This window comes from Sinocyclocheilus rhinocerous, unplaced genomic scaffold, assembly GCF_001515625.1.
Source record: "Sinocyclocheilus rhinocerous isolate Xijiao unplaced genomic scaffold, SAMN03320098_v1.1 scaffold4043, whole genome shotgun sequence".
Classification (NCBI taxonomy): domain Eukaryota; kingdom Metazoa; phylum Chordata; class Actinopteri; order Cypriniformes; family Cyprinidae; genus Sinocyclocheilus; species Sinocyclocheilus rhinocerous.
Genome location: NW_015654500.1, coordinates 245597 through 256211, shown reverse-complemented (window position 1 = coordinate 256211; position 10615 = coordinate 245597). Strand labels below are relative to the sequence as shown.

Genomic DNA, 10615 nt, shown 5'->3' with positions numbered 1-10615 from the left:
TATATATATATTGCAGTGCATTTAGATAGATAGAACGATAGAACTTTAGAACGATAGATAGATAGATAGATAGATAGATAGATAGAAATACATACAAAACCATATTCAAAGATATTTACCTAAGTGTAGCAGGGAAAAATCTTAAAGTGTATAAACAAACAAATAAATAAATAAATAAAAAGTAGATTTTTAATGAAATATCCTTTAATTAAAGCATTCAAATAATTTGAACTAAATAAATAAATAAATAAAATAAGCTTCTTTTTTAAAAAGTTAAAATATCCTTTAAATAAAACATTGACATATTTTGAACAAACAAACAAATAAATAAACAGTAATTACTACATTATTACTACAATAACTACAATATTACAAAATAACTTTAGACTTTTATAAAAGTAAAAACTATCAGTAAAAGTTAAACAGACAGACAAACAAACAAACAAACAGTGATTTAAATAAGTGTTAAATAACACCCAAAGAACTCTAGCTTTAGGGGATAAAAATGCTCTATCGATTTTAATAAAAGGAAATAAATAAATAAATAAAATTTAAATAACTGTTAGAAAGAACTCAGAACTCAGTAAGAGCTCATTTTATATATATATATATATATATATATATAGTAATAATAAATCCATATACTGACTGTAAATGCACTTGCTCACATATAAGTGAGTGTGGTCTGCTCTCCTCTCAAGAGTTCAAAGAGAACACATGTTCTTTCATTCGCCCAAATGCTTAAAAACCAATAGCCTCAAGTAGTTTGCAATCTACTAAAAAGTGCTCGCTCTTTTTTTTTTATCCATGTATATATATTTATTTATTTATTTTTGGTACATTTGGGTCAACTCTTGACATCCAGTATAAAACAACTGAGTATCACTCACTCACATAAACTGTATCTGTCATTTTACTGTCAACCCACATCCAACATTAACATATATATATATATAGAAGACATTATTTATTTTAATTATATATTTGTTATTTATTTATTTTAAATGGATTATTAAAAAACAACTAATATAACGTTTATAATGTATTTTTTTTCAATGAATGATAATTTATAAAACATTTTTATAAATTATTTGTTATTTTTAAATAGTTATAATTAAAAATAATACACACACACAAACAAACATTTTAAATGTATGTTTTATTATTATGAGAATTTATTTAAAAAAAAATTATAGTTTATAAAAATAATCCATTTATGCATGTGTATCTCTCTCTATAATAAACTTGTTTGTTTATTATATACTTGTTATTTTAAATGAATAAATTTACAACCTTTAAAATGTATTTATATCATTATATATAATAAATATAATTTATATAACATATTTTTAAAACTGTTTAATATTTTATAAAAAAAAAAAAACAATCATTGATCTCTCTCTGTAACAAACACTATTTGTTTATCATATACTTTTATTCATTTAAAAAACACACAACTTCATACAAAGTATTCATTGTGTTATATATAATAATTTATCTAACATACTTTTACATTTTTAAAATATTTTATAAAAAAATATCCATCTATCTTTTTCTCTCTCTCTAGCAAACTCATTATTTGTTTATAATATATTTATTTTAAAAACAACATGTAAAACTTTTCAAATGTATTTAATTATATAAAATAATTTACAAAAATAATTTACAAAAACATTTTTTTTGTAATTTATTTTTAAATATATATATTAAAAAAACATCTATTTCATTGTATATCATTATTTACATATATTTTTCAGCATTTACATTTCCTATCCTATGCCCTCATACATCTCATAACCTATATAAACATCAAGTAAATATGTAAACTGGCATATTTCTCAAACTTATTTTAGGCTTTATTCACTCACAGATAAAGAGATCTGATTAACAAGTTTGAATTGTTTGAATATGAGTATGATTGAGGGGGTTTTGAAGGACAAATTCAGATTTAACATCGTCACAAAGACCACAAACTAATCAAAAGTGCATTATTAAGCTGCATATTCATATAAACAATCTTTCTTTAAAAGAGTTTTACACTTTCTGCCAAGTTGCATGTCATTTTGAGATTTCAACGCAAAAACAATCACACTTCACGTTTCTATTATAAAATGAATGGGTTTTCAAAATGCTTCAGTAAAAATGGGAAGCACACTAATAAATAATGCTGGATGAGAAATACTGAGCCTGGGATAAAAGATGAAGCGTTAATTAAAGGAATTGTTGCCGGTTTTTTACACGGTACAGTCTTCGAATGCACCGATTCTGAGAGGATAAAGAGATGAGAAAGCTTTTGTACGTATGACAGGCTGCATAATTATCTTTTTTTTAAATAGTAGGCAATGATATATCTTTAAAATTCAGTGTATACAGGAATAAATAGTCCTGACAAGGCTTTTATGAGATTAGAGGAAATCACAGCGGAGGTCAGTTGCCTTCGGCGAAATATCTTGTGGTAACATATAAACATGTTATTTTAAAGTTATTTTTCCTGTCAGTATTTTTGGCAAATAAATGCCCCTTGCTCATTATTCCTGACAGTTTGGCAATTACCGAGCTCATTTAAATAAATATGAGGTTTTTATAGGGAATATTCAATGTCTCTGCATACAGTCGGGATACACTTTTGCTTGTACAGTATGTGCAGCTGCATGAACTAAATTCTGACTTTTCTCATTGCACGTCAACAAACGCACCACCGTGGTTCCTTTGATCAGTTTGTCATCTCTCGTCTGTGAACGACCATCTGTGGTTTTCCAACTTGCCGTTCTCTTAATATGCATCCCGTTAATCACACGACATTAGTGTGTAATCCATTTTCAAAACAACAAACACAAGCAGAAATTGAAAATTGTGCGGTTTGTATGGATGAAAGAGCCTTGAAAGAAGTCTCTCTTTACTCTAATGCTGTTATTTTATATATATATATATATATATATATATAATACACACACACACACACACACACACACACACACATATATATATATATATATACATATACATACATATTTAAACTAAATTATAACTGTTTAAAGTATAGTATACATTATAGTTAATTATGCATTATATAGTTTATTTCATCATGTATATTTGTTCAATTTATTTATTTTTAATTGAAGATTTTGTTTTATGAAATTTAAAAACAACACATATAACTTAACATTTATTTATTTCATTATATATAACTATTAAAAACATTTTTAATTGAGTTTGATATTTTTAACTAAACATATATAACTTTAGTTAGTTAATCAGTTAGTTAGTGTACCACTTGAGGACCCCAACTGTAGCAGGTATGCATGTAATATAAAAACAAAAACACTTATTTTTGACATTTTCGGAACGTCTGTGCCTCTATGCTGTTGGTTTCAAAAGAATTTCTTCATAATTAGTCATTAAGCAAGACCCCCTTCTTATACGCTGTTGTGCTGGAGGGCGGCCTTGGTTGAAGCCATCAAAGAGAGACTAAAACAATAGTAAATGCTGCATTAATGAGGTTACATCACCCTCAATATCTTCCAGGTTCCATCTTGACTTCTGCTGCCTAGATACTTTTGAACCTCTCTGGAGATCCGGAGGCCCTGAGAGGAAGCGCGAGAGACACTGAGAGGATATTTTTAAACAATTCTCCTATTTGTTGAATTACATATTCTCTTTTTACCGGGATTATGAAAGTGGAGCAGAGGTCCGCTGGGAAAAGCCTTGGGGGGAAACCTGTGTATACACTTCCTTTCTCCAAAAACCTCTTGAATAAACCCACTCGGGTGATCGTTTACAAGGAAATTAAAAGTTAAGGAGGCAGACGTACTGTAGGCCGAGACGTTCGGGGATCTGGATGGAGATCAATATTGGCGTTTTGGCAGTGGTATATCCGCTCCCCTGTGACACCGCAGAAATCAAGCAATCCACAATCGGTGATTCACAAGAGACAGCTGGCGGCGTGCTAAATTCTCGCATGCTTAAGAGACTTATTTAGGAGGAACTGAGCTGGGAGTTGAATATTAAAATAGCTTTGCTCATCACATTTACACACAGCACCCCAATGAATTGAGTTAAGGGGGTGAGTCTCGGTTTTACAACTTTTATTTGTATTTATGCTGCGTAGAGAGGGAAAACAAGAACGTGGAGGGTTTTAGAAAAACTTGTGTTGTTCATCTGTTTTGTTTGAGTACGTTTATGCCATCTTGGTTTGGTTTTGTTGATACTAGTTTTGAAAAAATGTTTTGAGTACATAATACTGAATAAAACAGTATAAATTGTATTGTAATTAGGGTTGGGTATCGTTTGAATTTTATCGATTCCGGTTCAGATTCTGCTTATCGGTTCCTAATTCCGATTCCAATAAGATAAAAAAAATCCATTAAATACATTTTAAGTAAAATATTTAGATGTAAACATATTTATTCTGTTTTATGTCTATGGTTTTATAAAAAAAATACCACAGAAAAAAAATCAACAAGACTAATATAAATTTCAAACATTAAATTGTTAAAGACAAGTAAACAAATTTATTAGCAATAGCATAAATAAATAAAACTGAACAAATGTCAGGTACAGAAATTGAAATCAAAAGTTTAAAAACACTATAGTTTTTTTTCATAAATAGAACATTGATTAATCCTCAATAAATTTATGAAAGATATTCAGTCAGTTAATGATTTTCTTTTGTTCTTTGATTAACATTAATGATAGGCAGGACACGTTTATTAGACGGCTGTCTCTTTAACACCGAACACACACAGATCTAAAAATACTGTTACACATGCGTTTTCTTTCTCATCTGTTTACGTTCACTTAAGACAAAAAAACGGCTGTGTTTATGATGATATACTGACGTATTTCGTGCATACTGGTCGATAAATGTGAAAGAGAAGTCAGTTCTGGCCCGGAACAACCTTTGTGGAAATGCACGGAACAGTTCGGGAATGGACACAGGTCAGGAACCTGCATCGGGACCACTGTTCTCTGTCCTCGCGCTCCAGATGTGTGCGCTGCACGCAAACAGTGTGCAAGTTATTTCCCTTCCTGCACTTAAATAGTTTAAAATCACATTAAAATGCGAACGCGGGAATCGTTAAGCGGAATCGAAATGCACACGTCTTATCGAATACCTGATTATTGGAAATTTGGAACCGGTTCTAAAATGGAACCGGTTCTCGATACCCAACCATAATTGTAATTGTATTTTATTGTATTATTAATGTGGTTGCTTCTTTTTTCTGTCCTCTTAAAAATAAAGGTTCTTTACTGGCATTGATGGTTCCATGAAGAACCTTTAACATCCATGAAACCTTTCCATTCCACAAAAGGTTCTTTAATGGTTCTTCTATGGCATCGCTGTGAAAACTTCCTTTTGAAACCTTTATTTTTTATAAGGAAGGAAGAAGGTTCTTTAGATTTTTAAAATGTCCTGCACACAAATAAAACAATAACCGATGATCTTAAAAAGTAATGGGTTACTTGAAAAGTAACCGGATTACGTAACTTGCGTTACTTGTAATGCATTACCCCCAACACTGCAGATAATTATTATTTACAATTATTTGTTTTACAAGAAAGTACTATTTCAGTTTTTCTACCTCAAAGTTTTTTTTTTACGTGTAATTGACCATTCGCAAAGACCCCCCCCTTACGCCACACATTCTCATTCACACAAATACATCGCAGAGCAAAGAGGACACTGACAACACGTTGACAGACAAGACAGAACAGGTTACTTTTGCTATGAAACAAAGTCTTAGCTTTCTAATTTTGTCATTTTTAAGAAATTCAAAAAATAAATACCGTTTTGTGGCTCTTTAATGTGTCGTGACAGAGCTGTATCGAGTTATAGATGAAATAAACATGAATGAACATCAGAAATGATCTTGTTTCAACCACGGAAAGACGTTAATATACAACATTTTCAATTTCAAGTCCACCGACGGTAATCTATGCTGCGTTCACGCCATGTCATAATTACCGCAATTCCAAGAAGACATCACATGATGTTCAGCTCGGTGCTGTTCACATTATGTTCACATTACTTTTGTATGAAGACATCTACATTGGCAAAAGTCAATTACACAAATTTTAAAACATAAATATTATGACATAACTGCTTAATTACATTTTACTACTGGAAGCACCGCCATTTTTCTCTGGTTCCGTGTGAGGTGCAGCGGTCATGTGGTACAAGCCGTAGCTCTCAGAAAACTCCCAGTTCACAAGTTATAATTACGAGTTCTACGAGGACGTGAATGCTTTTTTCAAGTTGGTATCTCGTAATTACGTTAATTACGATATAGCGTGAACACACCTCGGACAGAATGGCAGATTCGCTGTTATGATTGGTCAGATCACCTGTCAGTCAAACTCCCAGGGAAGGGTCAATTCAGTGTGTTACTTGCATTATTTGGTATTTGTGAAGTTTACTAGCAATTTCTAAGTGAAAATTCAGTCCTACTCCAACGTTTTTTTGACCATTTTTCTGCTGTCATCATGCAGTCATGTCAAGCATTTTAAAAAAGTAATCTGATTTTTAATCCTCTATAACATTTAATTGTTTATTAAGCACTTGAGACGTGGCAGGAACACAGATCTACCAGCCTAGTATAGAATCTGAAAGTAACTTTGTTACAAATTGAGAGTAGTGTCATTACCAAATTAGTCAGTATTAAAAAACAATCCATTTCTTTTTATATTTATAAATTCATACTTAACTGACCGTGAGCTTAATTGACTGCAAACTTCTTGTGTTAGCAAATGCAAGACATAATTTTATTCCAAAAAGTTACACTACCTTCACACATCATTACCGCCTCACACAATATTAAAGCCCACAACTGTTGCTGCAATAATCTACTGGAAGTTTGATCATAGCGAATGATCAAAACTTTTTTCCAGGACTTGTGATAAATGTTTTAACATATTTGAAAACTAGTTTCTGTGTTGCATCGTAATCTAGCTGTCTGATAATCTTGGCATTGTGTATTACGAATACTGTTGGCTCTTTGATGAACTGCTTTGTTCCTCTTTTTGTGAGTGTCTGCCAAATGCATAAATGTTAACGTAGTTTGAAGAAGTTGAATTTTTCAAGGTTTCATTAAAAGTTCTTCTCTTCTCCAGGCTTGCGGCAGGTAAAGGTGAGATGTCCCGTCAATCACCTCCAATGCCTCGGTACCCACAGGTGTGTTCATTTTAGTACACTCTGCAATGGAGTACGAGACTGTGAGGATGGATATGACGAGGGTGTGCACTGCCGCGGTGAGTTCACAATGGTTTTATATACTGTATACACTATTGTTAAAAGTTAATTCTGCTAGGATGCAGTAAATTGCTCAGAAGTGACAGTAAATACATTTATTACAGTTACTTTTATTTCTATTTCCAATAAATGGTGTTCTTTTGAACTTTCTATACATAAAAAAATCCTAAAAAATAAAATGCATCACGGTTTCAACAAAAATATTAAGCAGCACTACTGTTTTCAGCATTGATAATAACAAGAAATGTTTGTTGAGCAGCAAATCAGCATATTAGAATAATTTCTAAAGGATCATGTGACACTGAAGACTGGAGTAATGGGCTGAAAATTCAGGTTGCATCACAAAAATTTATTATATTTTCAAATATGTAACAATAGAAAAAGTGTCGGTGCCGATAGCCTTGTGGGCATCGCACCGACATACAGCGCCATTGCGCTATGGGCGTCCCGAGTTCGAATCCCGGCTCGTGGACTATTCCCGATCCCGCCCCCTATCTCTCTCCTACTTCGCTTCATGTCATTACACTGTCCTATCTAAATAAAGGCAAAAAAATAGTTATTTTAATAACAATATTACTGCTTTTACTATATCAAATAAATGCAGCTTTGGTGCGCATAAGAGACTTCTTTCAAAAATAAAAAACCCCCCGATTATTATTTATTTTATTATTTTTTTGCACCAAAAACTATTTTTTCATGACCATTTTTCGTCCTCTCTCTGACCATTTTAATTAAATAGGCCATTTTTTCTGTGTCTTTTAAGGCTCTTATGTGAAATTGTCTGAAAACAAGTAAAGTTTGCAGCTTGGTTTCTTCTTCTTTTCATAGTGCAGTGAACTCTTTTTTATCTTAAAAGATAAAAAGATGATCCCTTTAATTGTTCATGTGATGAATCTATTTATTTAGAAAATTATGAAACTAGCTAAAGACATGGCTTGAATAGTTTTGATATGTGTTTTATTTATGTGTAGTTGTGCATCAGACTTGACGTAAACAGTCTCGAATTCAGCTGAAAACATCATAATGGTCCATCGACATCTGTAGCTGCAGGTCAAGACTTTAACCTTTAAAGTGCAATTTCCATCTTAACGCCAAAAAGTGCCCATTATTTCCTCATTTTAAGAGTGTTTGACAGAATTAAACCCACAACAAATCTGCAGTCGTTTGAAGTCAGTTCCATGCAAGATAAGCACAGTCGGCTTAATGTAATAATGGGTTTCTGCTAAAAGGCAATTACTGTTTCTCCACATGATGAAGTGAGGATTGCATTTTGTGACATTGTGGTGAAAGGGAACAAGAAAGGAGGTTTATATAGAAACCGCAGCCTAGTTTACGTCTAAAACGTTGATGTATTGCAGCCAAGCATGTTTAACTGTTGAGACGCATGAGCTACATCGTTCATGTCTAGAGAATGTGTGTATTTAGTTATGGCCATAATAAATGAACATATGGAGGTATTCATCATCCTCACCTTGAGTTGAACCACTCGTAAAGTGTTCGCATGCATACGCCATGCTTTTTAAAGCAACCGAAGACCTTGCTCGGTGGGGAAACTTGCACATTTACATTTTATGTTCCATTTCAATCTTAGTCTTGGTTCAGTTTCAAAGTAAATAAAATTAGGCATCTTGAAGATGGAGGTATGGAAGTACATGCTCCTTTGAGGAGAAAACTCGGGCCGCTTTGTTCCACCGCAGACCGGTTTCGGATTGCTCTCTGCACACCTGTCATAACTGAGCATTCATAATTTACATTATCAGTCCGCAGAGCAGATATCAACTCTCACTCCTGGAGGTATATGAATCTGGGACAGATAGAGTGAAGAAGTGAGAGAGAAACATCTGTATGAGAATGGTCATATGAGCCAGACTCGTGTTTTTTTAATTTTTTTATTTTGGTCAGAAAAGTTAAGACAAACTAGCCTTGTGGGTTAAAGATAGCGTGACACTAGCATTGACCTCATGTAAATTTGGTTATGCTAGCATGTGTGGAAATATTTAAACCACGTGTGTTACAACTAACCCCGCGTTACTTTGTGCCCCGCGCTCCCCTATCACTTTATTTGCGATAGTCTTTAATGAAGATCCAAGAGAAAATTGACAGCTATAACACTTTCACTTAGAAATATCACGTTACAGACGGTTTAATGAATTGTGTCGAATTGTGAAAAATGTCGTTTCATGTTGTATTTTACTGTGTTCAGCCCAATTGAAATGTGGGTTGCTACGTCTTGCAGGTATTTGACATCGACTTAAGTGCCTAACTAACCTTGACGAAGTGTTTTTAGATTCTCTTTTATTTTGTTCTGACGGGGAAAAAAATAAAATAAAAAAATAGCGAGCAGCATTGGGACCACTGCCTTTGGATCACTGTGTGTTATTTTGAAACTCTTTCTTGGCTATTTTTCTTGGTTGTGTGGGGATTTGTTTTGTCATTGAGGAATGGAGCTTGCCTTCAGGTGACCACGGCTATTCACTAGAGACTAAAGAACAGAGAATAAAGAGATTTCGGCTGTGTGTGTGAAGGTGTGTTTCAGTACGGTCGCTTATCTTCACGTTTCCCCACTGTTTTGGTCCTTCTCACACAGATTTTATTTAGATCATTGGGGCCTGATAAGGACTTTATATCTTTTTTTATTATTATTCAGACAGTGTCTGCCAGTGTCAGACTGACTGAGTGTAGATGTGTGAAATGAATAACTTAACAAAGACGGCATAGAGCGGTGCAGAAGATAACAGAATTGAGACAAAACGAGAGTCACACATTTAATTAACTTCCCTGAAAATACACACAGGAAAGAACATGATGCCGTGCACATTTCACGGCGAAGATTTTCTTGATCTGTCACATTTATTCTCGTTTGTCTCACATCAGAAGAGCGTACAGTTTTGTGTACAAAATCACAATGCCTCACACGCTAGTACTCCACTACAATTAAAAAAAGACTAATCATAGATAGCTAAGCATTAACATTCCCATTGAGTATGTGTTCAGAAACATAGCATGTTATCATAACAACCTGTTCTAGCTAATCAATTTTTTTTAACAAGTTAGTGTTATGCTAGATTAGTAGGCGTACCCATAGGAAAAATGTATTGCTCAGTGGTTGCTTTTCCTAAGCTCAGGAGACTTAGATGAGATTCTCATATATCTCTCATTTTAGTATCAACAGCATTTCAGATGTTTCTCCTAAAATTCCTTAGGAGAAATAGAAGTAGACACAAATGAGACATGAGAAATATTTGAGAAAAAAAGAGTCAAACATAGAATATCTCTTTATTGTCTTGCTGCAGTCTCTATCAAGACTCCATTATAGGAATATTTTATTGCTCAGTGGTTGCTCTTTCTAACCTCAGGAGACTTAGT

The 10615-nt window shown here is 33.1% G+C and overlaps 1 protein-coding gene across 1 annotated transcript in view; it reads left to right on the top strand.

Moving 5' to 3' along the window:
- The window catches only part of LOC107717225 (low-density lipoprotein receptor-related protein 1B-like), a gene marked incomplete at its 3' end in the record, with an annotated part of 268070 nt that overhangs the window by 15366 nt on the left and 242089 nt on the right, over positions 1 to 10615 (top strand). Inside the window, exon 2 of the mRNA XM_016523907.1 lies at positions 7111 to 7248. Coding sequence (XP_016379393.1) covers positions 7111 to 7248 — 138 coding nt within the window. The remainder of the gene's footprint in view (positions 1 to 7110; positions 7249 to 10615) is intronic.